Source organism: Salmo salar, chromosome ssa04, assembly GCF_905237065.1.
Source record: "Salmo salar chromosome ssa04, Ssal_v3.1, whole genome shotgun sequence".
NCBI classification, from domain to species: Eukaryota; Metazoa; Chordata; class Actinopteri; order Salmoniformes; family Salmonidae; genus Salmo; species Salmo salar.
This window is the reverse complement of record NC_059445.1, coordinates 43,041,982-43,059,389: the sequence shown is the minus strand read 5'-3', so window position 1 is coordinate 43,059,389 and position 17,408 is coordinate 43,041,982. Positions and strand designations below refer to the sequence as shown.

General features: G+C 42.8%; 1 protein-coding gene across 1 annotated transcript in view; it reads left to right on the top strand.

Moving 5' to 3' along the window:
• LOC106603157 (pyruvate carboxylase, mitochondrial) overlaps positions 1 to 17,408 on the top strand; it is a 96,526-nt gene that overhangs the window by 13,617 nt on the left and 65,501 nt on the right. Inside the window, exons 7-8 of the mRNA XM_014196466.2 lie at positions 1,159 to 1,310; positions 6,667 to 6,785. Of these exons, the coding sequence (XP_014051941.1) occupies positions 1,159 to 1,310; positions 6,667 to 6,785 (271 nt within the window). The remainder of the gene's footprint in view (positions 1 to 1,158; positions 1,311 to 6,666; positions 6,786 to 17,408) is intronic.

Genomic DNA, 17,408 nt, shown 5'->3' with positions numbered 1-17,408 from the left:
AAGTTTCTCCAGAGATGTTTAAGTCTGGGCTCTGGCTGGGCCACCCAAGGACATTCAGAGACCTGTCCCTGAAGCCACCCCTGTGTTGTCTTGGCTTTGTGCTTAGGGTCGTTGTTCTGTTAGAAGGTGAACCTTCGCCCCAGTCTGAGGTCCTGAGTGCTCTGGAGCAGGTTTCCTGACTAGTCTCCCAGTCCCTGCCGCTGAAAAACATCCCCACAGCATGATGCTGTCACCACCATGCTTCACCATAGGGATGGTGCCAGGTTTCTCCAGACATGACGCTTGGCATTCAGGCCAAGGAGTTCAATCTTGGTTTCATCAGAATAGAGAATCTTGTTTCTCATGGGCTGAGAGTCCTTTTAGGTGCATTTTGGCAAACTCCAAGCGTAGTGGTTTCGGTCTGGCCACTCTACCATAAAGGCCTGATTGGTGAAGTGCTGCAGAGATGGTTGTCCTTTTGGAAGGTTCTCCCATCTCCACAGAGGAATTCTGGAACTCTGTCAGAGTGACCATCGAGTTCTTGGTCACCTCCCTGACCAAGGGCCTTCTCCCCTGATTGTTCAGTTTGGCCGAGCGACTAGCTCTAGGACGAGTCTTGGTGATTCCAAACTTCTTTCATTCAAAAATGATGGAGGCCACTGTGTTCTTGGGGACCTTCAATGCTGCAGAAATGTTTTGCTACCCTTTTGCTCTGACATGCACCGTCAGCTGTGGGACCTTATATAGACAGGTGTGTGCCTTTCCAAATCATGTCCAATCAATTGAATTTACCACAGGTGGATTCCAATCAAGTTGTAGTAACATCTCGAGGAGGATCAATGGAAACAGGATGCACCTGAGCTCAATTTAGAGTCTCATAGCAAAGGGTCTGAATACTTATGTAAATAAGGTATTTCTGTTTTTTTATTAATACGTTTGTCAATTTCTAAACCTGTTTTTTGCTTTGTCATAATGGGGTGTTGTGTGTAGATTGATGGGGGGAAAAATATAATTTTATCCATTTTAGAATAAGGTTGTAACGAAAAGGGAATGGGTCTGTATACTTTACGAATGCTGTGTGTGTGTGTGTGTACACACACACACACACACCAGTAAATTTACTTCGATCTTACTGGCCTAAATAACTTGTAGACCTAATGTAATTCCCATCTCTCCCAGGTGACAAGTATGGTAATGTTATCCACCTGTATGAGAGGGACTGCTCTATCCAGAGGAGGCACCAGAAGGTGGTAGAGATGGCCCCGGCTGTACAACTGGACCCACACCTCCGGGACAGACTCACCGCTGACTCTGTCAACCTGGCCAGACAGGTACAAGATGCAACACGTCCACACACTTTGATGCATTCTTTTAATAGGTAGTGTCTAGCTAAAACTTCTTCTATTCCGTAGGCAGGCTTCTTTTCAGTACTTTTCTTTTTTAGAATGTTCAGAATTTTGCTACTATTGCCTTTTTGAAATGGCAGAGCTGTGTGTATTTGCAGTTTTTGAATGGCATATAAGACCATTGTTATCTGGATGGGGTGTGGTTTTACTTTGCGACAACACGTCTTAACACCATAGGCTTGACGAATTACAGTTGAGAAACTCTGAACTTGTATGTTCTTTTTATTCAAACATCTCTGCTCATTGGGAAACATTCCCTCTACCTCATTCCTGTCTTTATTCCACCGGCTGTCGGGCCGATTTAGGTTTGAAAAAAATGTTTGTTCTTTTGTTTTTTAGAAGAAATGCAATAAAGCCAGGGCCTTCAAAGCACAATGCGTTTGAAGTCACTTATAAGAAACTCTGAGCCTTTCCAAATAGGTGTTCTCGTTGTGTTGTTGTGCTCAGAGGGGCAGTGGAGAAGTGTGGGAGAAGGATGAAAAACCTTGAGGAAAATATTGCAGCGTTAGAACAGGATTTAGAGAGACGAGAGAGGGAGCCGTTTAGATAAAGAAAGGTAATTTAAGCAGTGGGAATGACATTTCACCTGCAGGCTACCAATAGGTACACTAGATGGCAGCATTTATCAACATAGCCACGGAAGGGACTCCGCGAGCAAGCTAGTGGGACTCCCACACTCAAAGAATATGCAGTTGCGTAATTTCCTGATTGCAATCAAGCTGGCTTTTTTGTTTGTTATTGTGAGGTGGAAGCAATTACTTTGACATGAGAACAATTACTAGTGACGGTTGTATCCCGCTGATTCCCCATCCTATGTGTGATAAGCTTATTAGGCGTTGTGTACACAGTAGCTGGTGTGCCTGTCATGTGTACCCTTGAGCTTGCTGTCCTGCTCGTGCTTATCCCCTGCCTTGTGTACGGCTTTGTTTGCTGTCTGTTTTGGGGATGGAAAAAAGAGGGAGGGGGTGTGCTAAGTTTGGTACGTGTTTTGAGGGAGAGAAGATCTTTTTAATGTGCTTGTTGCCTGCAATTTGGGAACCGCCATTGTTGAGCGCATTAGTCTCTGTGTGAGGGGAAGGAGGTAGAGCGCGAGAGAAAGAAATTGGGTGTGAGTGAGGGACAGAATTCATCTCCATCTGTTCAATCATATGGCAGTGAGGAATGAGGGGCTGAGATGAGAACATTTTGGTTTCTACTTTTAGAAAGCTGCTCTCCTAACAAAAACAACCCTGCCAGTGGTAGTTCACTGTCAGTCTGCTCCCAGACGAGCACAAGCGTTTTGCCGCACCTGCGATAACATCTGCTAAATATGTGTATGCGACCAATAACAATTTGATTGGATATCAGATGCGTTATGTCCTTCCGTATGGGTTTCCACTAGCGTCTAGCTTTTCGTGTCAAAGGGATTTAACGTTTTAACTTTTTTTTTATACAGATTAGTGTGCTGAACGATATTACTCTTCTCTCTAAAAGAAGAGAACAGTACATTTTAACGTCCATTGTTTCTCCTACTATGTTTATCTATGGATCCCACATCTGTCAAGTCGATGACCTCTCCTGCTGTATTTGAGGAGGATAATGTTCACCTTAAAGGTGTCCGCATGCTTCAGTTCGGCGAGCGCCTAACCGAACGAGTGCTCGCAGACTCCCTTAAGACCTTTAACTTTAAAAACCAGAAAAAAGTGGTAATAGTACTGTCAATTTTGAGATGCTGTTGCCAGTGTCGTTTCCTTAATTTCTTTTCATTGAACTAAGATGTTTGGTGCAGTATTTGTTTTTGAATGAAAAAATGTGAATGAAGATTAGTCGTCTCTCGTTGAATGATAACAGACCTTATTGAAGAATCCTTACTGTTGACCATAACCGATGAAGGGGCGTAGACTTCGGCTGAACTTCGGTGTGCACGAACAGTCGAAAAAACCCCTGTCGAAGTCCAACACTAACAAAAATGTCACAATGTGGTCATAATATATGTGCAAACTCTTCCGAACGGTTTCTTCTGGGAAGCATGCGGCCGCCTTTAATACCTTCACTAAATATCACCTCACTAATTATCAACTTCCCCAGACTCCCAAGTCTTTCATGAGAGGAAATCAGTTCAGAGAGAGAAATTGGCCAATTTTTATCCATTAACATTTAAAGCATTGCCCAATTTTAATCTGCAGTTATTTTAGGAAACTGCAAAGAACTACTTGATTAAAAGAGGGTGGGCCAGCCTTTTCTTTCCGGAGTAAGCTGTGTACCAAAATATCTGAGTGAAGCATGCTTTAAGTAGACTTAGTAAGGATTTGAGTTAGGAGAGAATTTTCACTAGAATACTAAAATAAAAAATAATTACTTTATATTACAATATTGATACCCACGTGTGTCAAGGTGTGGTTATAGTTATATCTCCCTTGTACATTAAATACAGACACGTATCACTTCATAGTGGTGATACAGATGTAGGCCTGTTACAGCCGCATCCCTTTAATGGACAACATCAGCAGGTTTTATGTTCTACTTAATGGACAACATCAGCAGGTTTTATGTTCTACTTAATGGACAACATCAGCAGGTTTTATGTTCCTACTTAATGGACAACATCAGCAGGTTTTATGTTCCTACTTAATGGACAACATCAGCAGGTTTTATGTTCTACTTAATGGACAACATCAGCAGGTTTTATGTTCCTACTTAATGGACAACATCAGCAGGTTTTATGTTCCTACTTAATGGACAACATCAGCAGGTTTTATGTTCTACTTAATGGACAACATCAGCAGGTTTTATGTTCTACTTAATGGACAACATCAGCAGGTTTTATGTTCTACTTAATGGACAACATCAGCAGGTTTTATGTTCTACTTAATGGACAACATCAGCAGGTTTTATGTTCCTACTTAATGGACAACATCAGCAGGTTTTATGTTCCTACTTAATGGACAACATCAGCAGGTTTTATGTTCCTACTTAATGGACAACATCAGCAGGTTTTATGTTCCTACTTAATGGACAACATCAGCAGGTTTTATGTTCTACTTAATGGACAACATCAGCAGGTTTTATGTTCTACTTAATGGACAACATCAGCAGGTTTTATGTTCTACTTTATTCCTTTTTGGTTTTGCCTTAACTGAGCTATGCTGCAATCGTAAGATGAATCTCAGCATATTTTGATAAATTGCTGGACAAAAGTATTTTTACTCCAACCCCAGAACTGAGTGTACTTGCAAGTCTGTGTTGTCTCTCTTTTTGTGATGTTTGTTTAGTCCTATATTTTTAATCCCAGCCCCCCCGTCAACCCCCACAGGAGGCCTTTTGTCTTTTCGTAGGCCGTCATTGTAGATAATAATTTGTTCTTAACTGCCTTGCCTAGTTAATAAATAAAGGTTCAATAAATTATATCAGTGATGGAAATCTCTGGTCAAGGGAAGCTAGCACAGGGAGTTTTGAAAAGGTCACAAAGTATAACGAGAATAGCTGCTAGAGAAATAAACCATTGGTGCAAAAACTTTTGTCTGGTTTCCATGGTGACAGCAGCTTTACCCCAAAACCTCTTAATCACAGGTCAGCTAGGGGGGTTCACAGCTTCCCTACTTCTTTGCTCTTCTTGCCAACATGCTCCTTGAATTTCATATTTTGCTTCACCCCCCCATACACACACTATACAAATGACAGGCCTGTATTTTTCTTCTCAATTCATATGTTACACACAGCAGATTGCTTAAGTTTCTGGATTATAGTGGTTGCACGTACAGTACCTATCCTTGGTGACGGCAGCAGTGTTTCGCTCTGCTGGCGTGTGCCTCACCCCCTCTCCTACTCCCTCCATCTTGCCGCCTCTACACCTCTGTTGAATGCCATCTGTTTCCCTCCCGTTCTAATCAAACCTCTCTATCCACATGCCAGTCTCTGTAGTGATGCTGTACTGTTTAACTCCCAATACCCTGTGGTTTTCAGCAACACCTGCTTCTCCATACCTTTTCCTTATGTTTGCTATATCTTAACAGTTTGCTGTAACACTAACAGTAGGCAGTAGATATGGGACCGCTGAAGTATACAAAGCCCATTATGAAATGCAGCCTGTTCTATGCAAATTTCTGAAATTCACAGAATATTTTTTTACAGTGGAATATGGTTGCCAGCAGGTCACCCGCCAGCAGGGTTTTTAATTGGACTGAAATTACTATGACTATTTCCTGCACTCTTAACACTTATTCCCGAACATTATTGTAATACATACAGTGCTTGTCCCTTTTTGTGTGGTCTATGCAGTGTGTGATATAAGCTGTCTAGTTGTGAGCCTGCACCTTAACATGGGGGACTGTCTGAATGGATGAGAGGGGTGCCTGCCCTGGTTGGCAGAGATGAGTTTTGGAGCACGGGATGAATTACAAAGATAAATTGGATCAGATTTCAGTGAATTTTGGCCGGCGCAATCTCAAGCCCCCGCAGCGATGTGGAGGGAGAAATGGTCTGATAAATGATTTCCTGGTGCCTCTGTGCCTGAGCTGTAGTAGGGCTGTCATTCTTACAGACAGCACGGACGTTCATAACTATAATCACAGCCTGGGATATCACTCGCTATCTTCCTTTTGTAGGTATTAGCTGTCAGTCTCGTTGTCGCTTCCCCATTTTAGAAGATTTAGTTGTGTTCTGTAAGATATTCAGATTTACAATTTGGTTTGTGAGTGGTTAATTCGTTATGCATCATTATCAAGATCATGTTAACTTTTTGAATCCAGAACTTGTAATCTCTTCAAATGGAATTCAGAATATGAGAATGTGCCTTCTACAAATAACTTACTATGTATAGGGCTGCCCATGGAGGAAATCTGACTGTGCACACTATATTGGACTATAGTGGGTTTCCGAGTGGCGAAGCGGTCTAAGGCACTGCATCTCAGTGCAAGAGGCATCACTATAGACCCTGGTTCGATCCAGGGATGTATCACAACCGGCCGTGATCGGGAGTCCCATAGGTCGGCGCACAATTGGCCCAGTGTCGTCCGTGTTAGGGGAGGGTTTGGCCGGGGTAGGCCATTATTGTAAAATAAGAATTTGTTCTGACTTTCCTAGTTAAATAAAGGTTAATAAAAAAAAAGTCATGGAATGTGAGCAACAAAGCTCTTTTTTTAAGAAAGATGGAGTACTTGAATACAGTCTCCCCCCCTTGTATAACTGTGCCTTATTAACTGTGACATTCTTGATGTCCTCAAGTAAGTTTTAAGTAGCCTATTGTAGGTTTGAAGTAGCCTAGTAAAGGTATGTATCTAATTGGATCTGTCTGTGTGTACAGGTGGGCTATGAGAATGCTGGCACAGTGGAGTTCCTGGTGGATAAACATGGAAGGCACTACTTCATCGAGGTCAACTCACGCCTGCAGGTGGAGCACACCGTTACCGAGCAGATCACGGAGTGAGTCACAGCCGTTACCGGGCAGATCACGGAGTGAGTCACGGCCGTTACCTGGCAGATCACGGAGTGAGTCTCACGGCCGTTACCTGGCAGATCACGGAGTGAGTCTCACGGCCGTTACCTGGCAGATCACGGAGTGAGTCTCACGGCCGTTACCTGGCAGATCACGGAGTGAGTCTCACGGCCGTTACCGGGCAGATCACGGAGTGAGTCTCACGGCCGTTACCTGGCATTACCATGTCACCTCTGACAACCTATAAGACTGTGTTCCCTGTCAAATCAAATCAGACTTTATTTGCCACATGCGCCGAGTACAAGTGTAGACTTAACCGTGAAATGCTTACTTACAAGCCGTTAACCTACAGTGCAGTTCAAGAAGAAGAAAATATTTACCAAGTAGGCTAAAATAAAAAGTAACACAATAACAAGGCTATATACAGGGGGCACCGCTACCGAGTCAGTGTGCAGGGGTACAGGCTAGTTGAGGTAATCTGTACAGACACCTAGGTATTTGTAGTTGTCCACATATTCTAAGTCAGAACCGTCCAGAGTAGTGATGCTGGACGTGCGGGCAGCGATCGGTTGAAGAGCACACATTTAGTTTTACTTGCATTTAAGAGCAGTTGGAGACCTTGGAAGGAGAGTTGTATGGCATTGAAGCTCTTCTGGAGGTTAGTTAACACAGTGTCCAAAGAAGGGCCAGAAGTATACAGAATGGTGTCGTCTGCATAGAGGTGGATCAGAGAATCACCTGCAGCAAGAGCGACATTATTGAAAAATACAGAGAAAAGAGTCGGCCTGAGAATTGAACCCTGTGGCACCCCCATAGAGACTGACAGAGTTCCGGACAACAGGCCCTCCGATTAGACACACTGAACTCTGTCTGAGAAGTAGTTGGTGAACCAAACGAGGCAGTCATTTGAGAAACCAAGGCTGTTGATTCTGCCGATAAGAATGTGGTGATTGACAGAGTCAAGCCTTGGCCAGGTCGATGAATACGGCTGCATAGTATTGTCTCTTATCGATGGCGGTTATGATATCGTTTAGGACGTTGAGCGTGGCTGAGGTGCACCCATGACCAGCTCGGAAACCAGATTGCATAGCGGAGAAGGTACAGTGGGTTTCGAGATGGTCGTTGATCTGTTTGCTAACTTGGCTTTCGAAGACCTTAGAAAGACAGGGTAGGATAGATATAGGTCTGTAACAGTTTGGGTCTAGAGTGTCTCCCCCTTTGAAGAGGGGGATGACCGCGGCAGCTTTCCAATCTTTGGGGATCTCAGACGATACGAAAGAGAGGTTGAACAAGCTAGTAATAGGGGTTGCAACAATTGCAGCAGATAATTTTAGAAAGAGAGGGTCCAGATTTTGCAGCTCTTTCAGAACATCAGCTATCTGGATTTGGGTGAAGGAGAAATGGTGGAGGCTTGGGCAAGTTGCTATGGGGGGTGCGGAGCTGTTGACCGGGGTAGCCAGGTGGAAAGCATGGCCAGCTTTAGAAAAATGCTTATTGAAATTCTCAATTATCGTGGATTTATTAGTGGAGAAAGTGTTTCCTATCCTCAATGCAGTTGGGAAGAGGTGCTCTTATTCTCCATGGACTTTACAGTGTCCCAGAACTTTTTGGGGTTTGTGCTACAGGATGCAAATTTCTGTTTAGGAAAGCAAAGGCTAGCTTTTTCAAACTGCCTGTGTATATTGGTTCCTAACTTCCCTGAAAAGTTGCATATCGCGGGGGGCTATTCGATGCTAATGCAGTATGCCACAGGATGTTTTTGTGCTGGTCAAGAGCAGTCAGGTCTGGAGTGAAATAAGGGCTATATCTGTTCCTGGTTCTATTTTTTTTGAATGGGGCATGCTTATTTAAGATGGTGAGGAAAGCACTTTTAAAGAATAACCAGGCATCCTCTACTGATGGAATGAGGTCAATATCCTTCCAGGATACCCGGGCCAGGTTGATTAGAAAGGCCTGCTCGCTGAAGTGTTTTAGGGAGCGTTTGGCAGTGATGAGGGATGATTGTTTGACTGCAGACCCATTACGGACGCAGGCAATGAGACAGTGATCTCTGAGATCCTGGTTGAAGACAGCAGAGGTGTATTTAGAGGGCGGGTTGGTCAGGATGATATCTGTGAGGGTGCCGTGTTTATGGATTTGGGGTTGTACCTGGTAGGTTCATTGATAATTTGTGTGAGATTGAGGGCATCTAGCTTAGATAGTAGGACGGCCGGGGTGTTAAGCATGTCCCAGTTTAGGTCACCTAACAGTAGGAGCTCTGAAAATAGATGGAGGGGTGGGCAATCAATTCACATATGGTGTCCAGGGCACAGCTTGGGGCTGAAGGTGGTCTATAACAAGCGGCAACAGTGAGAGACTTTGTTTCTGGAAAGTTGGATTTTTTTAAAAGTAGAAGCTCGAATTGTTTGGGCACAGACCTGGATAGTATGACAAAACTCTGCAGGCTATCTCTGCAGTAGATTGCAACTCCGCCCCCTTTGTCAGTTCTATCTTGTCGTAAAATGTTATAGTTAGGGATGGAAATGTCAGGATTTTGGTGGCCTTCCTAAGCCAGGATTCAGACACGGCTAGGACATCCGGGTTTATGGTTACAGAAGTCAACAAATGAGAGCGCCTGGGGAATGGGAGTGGAGCTAGGCGCTGCAGGGCCTGGATTAACCTCTACATCACCAGAGGAGGAGTAGGATAAGGGTACGGCTAAAGGCTATAAGAACTGGTTGTCTAGTGCGTTTGTAACAGAGCGTAAAAGGAGCAGGTTTCTGGGCGCGGAAGAATAGATTCAAGGCATAATGTACAGACAAGTGTATGGTAGGATGTGAATACAGTGGAGGTAAGCCTAGGCATTGAGTGACGATGAGAGAGGTTTTGTCTCTAGAGACACCATTTAAACCAGGTGAGGTCACCGCATGTGTGGGAGGTGGAACAAAAGGGCTAGCTAAGGCATATTGAGCAGGGCTGGAGGCTCTACAGTGAAATAAGACAATCACTAACCAAATCAGCAATGGACAAGGATATTGACATTAGGGAGAGGCATGTGTAGATCATAGGGTCCATTGAGTAGCTAGGCGAGCTGGAGACACGGCGATTCAGACAGCTAGCGGGCCGGGGCTAGCAGGCTAGCAGAAGGGCCTTGGGGGACGTCGCAACGGAAGAGTCTGTTGTAGCCCCCTCTGACGGTTACGTCGGCAGACCAGTCGGGATGGATTGGCGGGGCTCCGTGTAGGTAGTAAAAGGGTCCAGGCCAATTGGCAAAATAGGTATTGTAGCCCAAGAAATTGGCTGATGGTCCTCTTCAGCTAACAGTCCGATATGCTCTAGACAGCTAGCGGGCCACGGCTAGCAGGCTAGCGGATGGGCCTTCAGGGGACATTGCAACGGAGGAGCCTGTTGAAACCCCTCGGGCGGATTACGTTGGTAGACCAGTCGTGATGGAATCGGCGGGGCTCCGTGTCGGCAGCAAAAGGGCTCCAATACATTTTTGGCAAAATATGTATTGTAGCCCAAGGAGTGGCTGATGGACCTCTTCAGCTATCCAGGAGATGGGCCTAGCACGAAGCAAGCACCAGTTAGCCTGGAGCTAGCCTCGGGACAGAGACGTTAGCCAGGAGTAGCCACTCGGATATCAGCTAGCTAGCTGCGATGAGCCAGATGAAAAGGTTCAGAGCTTGCAGTAGGAATCCGGAGATGTGGTAGAGAAAAAGCAGTCCGATATGATCTGCGGTTAAATCGCGCTGTGCAGACTGGCAGGAGTTGACCGGGTTGAGGTTAGCTGATGACGGCTAGCAGTGGCTAACTGACTAGTAGCTGGCTAGCTTCTGTTGGGGGTTCCGGTTCTAAAGTATAGAAAATGGCAGATCCATACCACATTGGGTGAGGCGGGTTGCAGGAGAGTATGTTGAAATTGAGGTTAAAAATATATACGAAGAGGAAAAAAATATATGTATGTATGTATGTATGTATGCAGATTTTCTTCTTGTGCAATCGTTAGAAAATAAAATTGATGACCTAATATTAAGATTATCCTAGCAAGTGGACATTAAAAACTGCAACATCTTATGTTTCACCGAGCTGTGGATGAACGAAGAAACGAACAATATAGAGCTGGCGGGATTTTCCATGCATGTTCATCCACAGCTCGGTGAAACATAAGATGTTGCAGTTTTTAATGTCCACTTGCTAGGATAATCTTAATATTAGGTCATCAATTTTATTTTCTAACGATTGCACAAGAAGAAAATCTGCAGGGATGGTTAAAAACCGCATTTGTCTGGTCAAATTATCTGTCCGTTCATGTCGAGTGTCATTAAGTTTCAAGACTGTTCTTTTGCTCAGTCTTTTTAAGAGTCTTGAAGGGTTGTAAAGGTTGGGTCCCAGTACTTCTCAAGGGATTCCTTTCCATGTTGTCTTCTCCCATTGTGTCAACTGATATGAAAATTATGTGTGTGTGTGTCTGTGTGTGTGTCTGTCTGTCTGTCTGTGTGTCTGTCTGTCTGTCTGTCTGTCTGTCTGTCTGTCTGTCTGTCTGTCTGTCTGTCTGTCTGTCTGTCTGTCTGTCTGTCTGTCTGTCTGTCTGTCTGTCTGTCTGTCTGTCTGTCTGTCTGTCTCACATATATATGTATATGTATGTGTATATATATATGTATATGTATGTGTATGTGTATATGTATGTGTATATATATATATATATGTGTATATGTATGTGTATATGTATGTGTATATGTATGTGTATATATGTGTATGTGTATATGTATGTGTATATATGTGTATATATACATATATATGTGTATATATACATATATACATATATATATGTGTATATATATGTGTATATATATGTATATATATATATGTGTGCAAACCTTTTATTTTAGATTTTTAATGTTACACTAAACTGTTTGATTCGTTGGTGCTACCTGGTATTATTTATGCTTCAGCAGTATGGGGGCACAAATTATACCTGGGTTAATGCAGTTTTTAACCATGCCTGCAGATTTTACCTCGGTGTGGGTAAATGCATGCCCTATTGAAGACAATATTGTCTGGAAAACTCTATGAATCACCAGTGGCTATGTTTATTTTTTAATTTTTTTTAATGGAAGCGATTTTTGCAGCATGCCAAATGAATGTCAATGTAAACGTGTTTTTATGGGCTTGTGGTGTTACAACTGCAAAGAAAAATGTTATACCATGTCAAAGCTTTTTTCAACATCGGTATGACTCAGCTCACTGATATAGGCAGAGTGTATACTGGAAATGGCCGTGGTGCTTTTGAGTCAGCACTTTTGGAGAGCAAAACTAAAGTGGTACCAACGGATAAACAAACCTGAAAGTAACAAACTGCACACCCTACAGGCTTTTTTAAATGCACTTGTGGGACAGAACCCTATCCGTACTGTTTTATCCAAGCAATATTGAAGGTCTTTTGTAAAATGTTGATGTGGACAGGCCAGTCTTGCTATTGAGACTGGTCGATACACAAACACTCCCCTAGATAAACGTGTATGTACGAGCATGCCTTGCTTTACTGTGGGTTATACAATGAAATTAGGGATTTTTAAAAATTTTTGGTCAGATGTCCAGTCCTGACGAAAATAATCAATTGTGGAAAAGGATTCAGGTAACAATAATGTAAATGCTTGTGCCAAAGCCCGCCACAGACTTTTCTTTAGAAGTGCCTGATTGTCCTTTTATCCACTCTACTTTAAAAAATAAATAATACTAATTGTTTATGCGTGCATGTGTATAGATGTAATGCATAATACATGATGCCTGTACTGTGATTGTTTTGTGTCAATTTGAGTGGTTTTAAGAAAAATAGTTGTGACACTTAAATTCATGTTTCTATCTGACTAGTGAAGGACTATAGGATTCCTATGCTGTGCCAACGCAAAGGAACCCTCTAGAAGTCCTGTAATTATGAAGTAAATGGACTGCTGTGGCAGATCGTTTAGGACGTGATGTTCTTACCAAGTTTTCCTTCCCATATGAATCAGTCTAGACTGTCTGAGTTCTACTTTCAGAGCCAGAATCCTAGTCCACGAATCAAGTTGCGCAGCGCTATGTCGTTTGGAGTTCCTACTAGAGATGATAAAAGTGCCTAATCTCACCCGTCTCATGCATTCAGAGTTCAAACACTGACAATAGCCATGGGTTGTGCACTTATCAGATGCAGCCAAAGTAATCGTTCAGGAGGGATGAATGCAATGCTGCGTCTTTTTTTTAAAGTCTTATTTTGTTGTGTGTGTGCACGTACACATTGACTCACGCACAGATTGATATGTATGACTTTTCTTCTGTGCACCTGGCAGAGACTTCTGTAGTCATGTGGAAGGAATGTGGGTTCATTCGTTCTAAATGTCCATCTTGTCGTATTAAATTGAATCTGTCAGACTGCAATTGGCATTCTGCTGGCGCACTGCTCTGAGTGATTGGCTCTGGATAGGCACATGACTGTAATGCAATTGATTCTTACTCGCCAAAGGGGCATTCATGCCATAACCCTAGCCACTGGCTATGTTCTCCTCCGACTACGTGTTGAATTCTCTGGTCTGTATATAGCTCTCCGGTTGGTAGGCTATTACACCTCTGTTTTTGGCTGTCTGCCTGTATCATGACTTGTCATTGGTCCCAGTGATTAAGACCAATTAAGGACCCCTTCTTCCTTCTGCATGGTATTGGGAATCACTGGAAATGGCCCATGTCATCGTAATGTGTTAACTCCTTGGACTCTGCAACCTCTCCAGTCTCACAACATCCCTTTTTTCCTCCTTTCACATGAAGACTAATGCATTTCAGTCAGTGCAGATCAAATCATTTTTGGTGCATTCACAATATCTTCTTACATTACTGTGATATAATGCCTCCTCTTGAAACGGGCTTTAGGAACAGTATCCTGCGGTATGGAGCCCATATACTTTGGGTGGAGGTCATTGTTGTGTTGTGCTTTCCCTTCTATAAATTCAGTTAAGACAGGCTTATGGCAGACCTCAATTCTCTCAGCATTTGCGCCACTCCAATTCTCCTTCCCACTCCTCTCCCCTAATTCAATTCTGTGTGTGTGTTTACAGCTCAGTGTAGGCTCTGTCACTGACCCTGTAATGGTTTTCTAATCACTGAGTTGTGGCTAGATTGCAGCTGCACATTTGTTTGTCTATTCTGCAAGAAATTAAGAATGGGAGACGGGAGACGGGTAGACGAGGGAAGAGAAGACTACTAAACTGGCACACAAGGATGAGGAAAGCTTGTCAACGGATTGGTGTGTTCTGGGGGCTGGTTCAAAGACCTGGATCTTATTCAAATAAAAATGGGTTAAAGTGGAGAAGGCTTTCAGTGGAAGGATTTTGGTTTGTCAGGAGGGAGAGGTGCAGAATTTTCCAGCACATCCACACCAGCGCTACATACGCTGCCTGGCATCAGCAATTAAAGTGGAATAAGAAATCACACTGAATATATTAATCCCCCCTCTCGTCTCCCTCTCTTCCCCCTCCTTCACTCCCTCTGCTTCCAGCTCATATCACATCTTTGGTTTTGTGCAATGCAGTCTCCTCTGCTATTCCTCTGTCCCCCTTTCTGCTGCCTCTCCTCTGTCTCCCTCTCCTCTGTCCTCCTCTTGTATTTTCTGGGTATTTTCCACCCCTTTTCTTTCTTCCTACCACCCCAAGAGAGTTTGGGACTGAAATCTGAGTTTCAGTCTAGTGTTCTCTGGGTATAGGAGTTAGATATGAGACTTCTGACGTGTGTGTGTGTGTGTGTGTGTGTGTGTGTGTGTGTGTGTGTGTGTGTGTAATTATTACTATAAATTATGACATTTGGGTGCCAGTCCTTTATTGGAAAACATTTGTCTTCAGAGGAGACCTGACTTAGCAATTATTTTTGCAATAACTTTACCAGAATAACAAGAATGTAATTATTTTATACCATCAACATTTTAATGACATGAATCAAAATATGTACAAAACATAATGATGATGAAATAGAATGAAAGATAAGATTTAAAGACCTTGACATTATGAACATTAAATGTCATACTCAATCTGCTGTGGCCGTGTGTCCTTGGGTCCGAAGTTGTTGTGCTTGTGGCGTTCTCCTTTCCTCGGATTGTGTTCCTGGTTGCTTTGTCTTTTGACCCTTTGTTGAGTTGCAGAGGCTGTGCTCTGAAGTGACTTCTCCTTCTTGAATGTTAGCTCTTTAAGTCTTTACCTAAACTGCTTGTAATTAGGTTCTTCAGCCCCAATTAGAAATGTACTAAATTGCAGGTAGGAGCCTACTCTTTCCCTAAAAGGTACTTTCCCTAACTTATCAGTTACTAGTTCGTGCCATGAAAAGCCAAGGCCCCTTGGTAGGTGTGCTAAGATGGAGGTTCTTTACCTCCTTTTGAGAAGTCGCTGAGCTGCTGGGCCCAGGGCAGAGACAGATCCAGGAGAATAATTATTGAGTTGGAGAGAAACTGCGCTTCGCTTACAAAACTCGTGCAAAATGTATGACAACATTAGAGATGCATATTTCCCACAGATAACACAAAGAATTGATAAATTCCCATATCTGTTAGGCAAAAGACTGCAGTGTGCTGTTAGGTTCAGAAAAAAACTGAGTTAAAAACTCAAACGAATGACTAGGAAAAAGCTCAAACCAAGTTTATTCACCTGCTGGGTCATATAGCTGGAAAGACAACATACAAGTCCCACAAGCATTTTTTTTTAAATGTTATACCGTTGAACTAGGCAGAGTCATCTCCTTGCGTGTCTAAGATACACTGTCCTCTGTTAGGCAGAAACACACTAGGTTCCTCTTATGGTCATGGCCCTGCCTAAGTCCAGGACCCGCATGTGTGAGGACTGTAAATCAGATTGGTCTTCGGGGTGCCCCCCTCCCAGCAGTGTCTTCTCACTTCAACAGTTGACCTTATCTCCAGTTGAGTTCCACATCCCTCATGGTTGTGGTTCCTCAGCAACTGGTCTGCCATATCAACAACTGAAACTAGACTTGCCCTTTTGCCTCCCTCCTTAGGAACATTTCATATTCAACAATAACAGAATATGAGCTTTCTGCATGTCCCCTTTATTTATATATAAGCGCATGTAAACTTCCGACTTCAACTGTGTGTGTATGTAATTATATATATATATATATATATATACATATATATATATATATATATATATATATATATATATATATACACATATATATATATATATATATATATATATATATTTATATATATATATATACATATACACATACACACACACACACACACACACACAGTTGAAGTCGGAAGTTTACATACACTTAGGTTGGAGTCATTAAAACTCATTTTTCAACCACTCCCCAAATTTCATGTTAACAAACTATAGATTTGGCAAGTCGGTTAGGACATCTACTTTGTGCATAACGCGCACAATTTTTCCAACAATTGTTTACAGACAGATTATTTCACTTATAATTCACTGTATCACAATTCCAGTGGGTCAGAAGTTTACATACACTAAGTTGACTGTGCCTTTAAACAGCATGGAAAATGATGTAATGGGTTTAGAAGCTTCTGATAGGCTAATTAACATCATTTGAGTCAATTGGAGGTGTACCTGTGGATGTATTTCAAGGCCTGCCTTCAAACTTAGTGCCTCTTTGCTTGACGTCATGGGAAAATCAAAAGAAATCAGCCAAGACCTCAGAAAACAAATTGTAGACCTCCACAAGTCGGCTTCATCCTTGGGAGCAATTGCCAAACGCCTGAAGGTACCACGTTCATCTGTACAAACAATAGTACGCAAGTATAAACACCATGGGACCACGTAGCCGTCATACCGCTCAGGAAGGAGATGCGTTCTGTTTCCTAGAGATGAACGTACTTTGGTGCGAAAAGTGTAAATCGATCCCAGAACAACAACCAAGGACCTTGTGAAGATGCTGGAGGAAACCGGTACAAAAGTATCTATAGCCACAATAAAACGAGTCCTATATCGACATAACCTGAAAGGCCGCTCAGCAAGGAAGAAGCCACTGCTCCAAAACCACCATTAAAAAAGCCTGACTGCTGTTTTCAACTGCAAATGGGGACAAAGATTGTACTTTTTGGAGAAATGTCCTCTGCTCTGATGAAACAAAAATAGAACTGTTTGGTCATAATGACCATTGTTATAATGACCATCATTATTTGGAGGAAAAAGGGGGAGGCTTGCAAGCCAAAGAACACCATGCTTTGCTGCGGGAGGGACTGGTGCACTTCACAAAATAGATGACGTCATGAGGAAGGAAAATTATGTGGATATATTGAAGCAACATCTCAAGACATCAGTCAGGAAGTTAAAGCTTGGTCGCAAATGGGTCTTCCAAATGGACAATGACCCCAAGCATACTTCCAAAGTTGTGTCAAAATGGCTTAAGGACAACAAAGTCAAGGTATTGGAGTGGCCATCACAAAGCCCTGACCTCAATCCTATAGAACATTTGTGGGCAGAATTGAAAAAGCGTAGAGGCCTACAAACCTGACTGTTACACCAGCTCTGTCAGGAGGAATGGGCCAAAATTCATCCAACTTACTGTGGGAAGCATGTGGAAGACTACCCAAAACGTTTGACCCAAGTTAAACAATATAAAGGCAATGC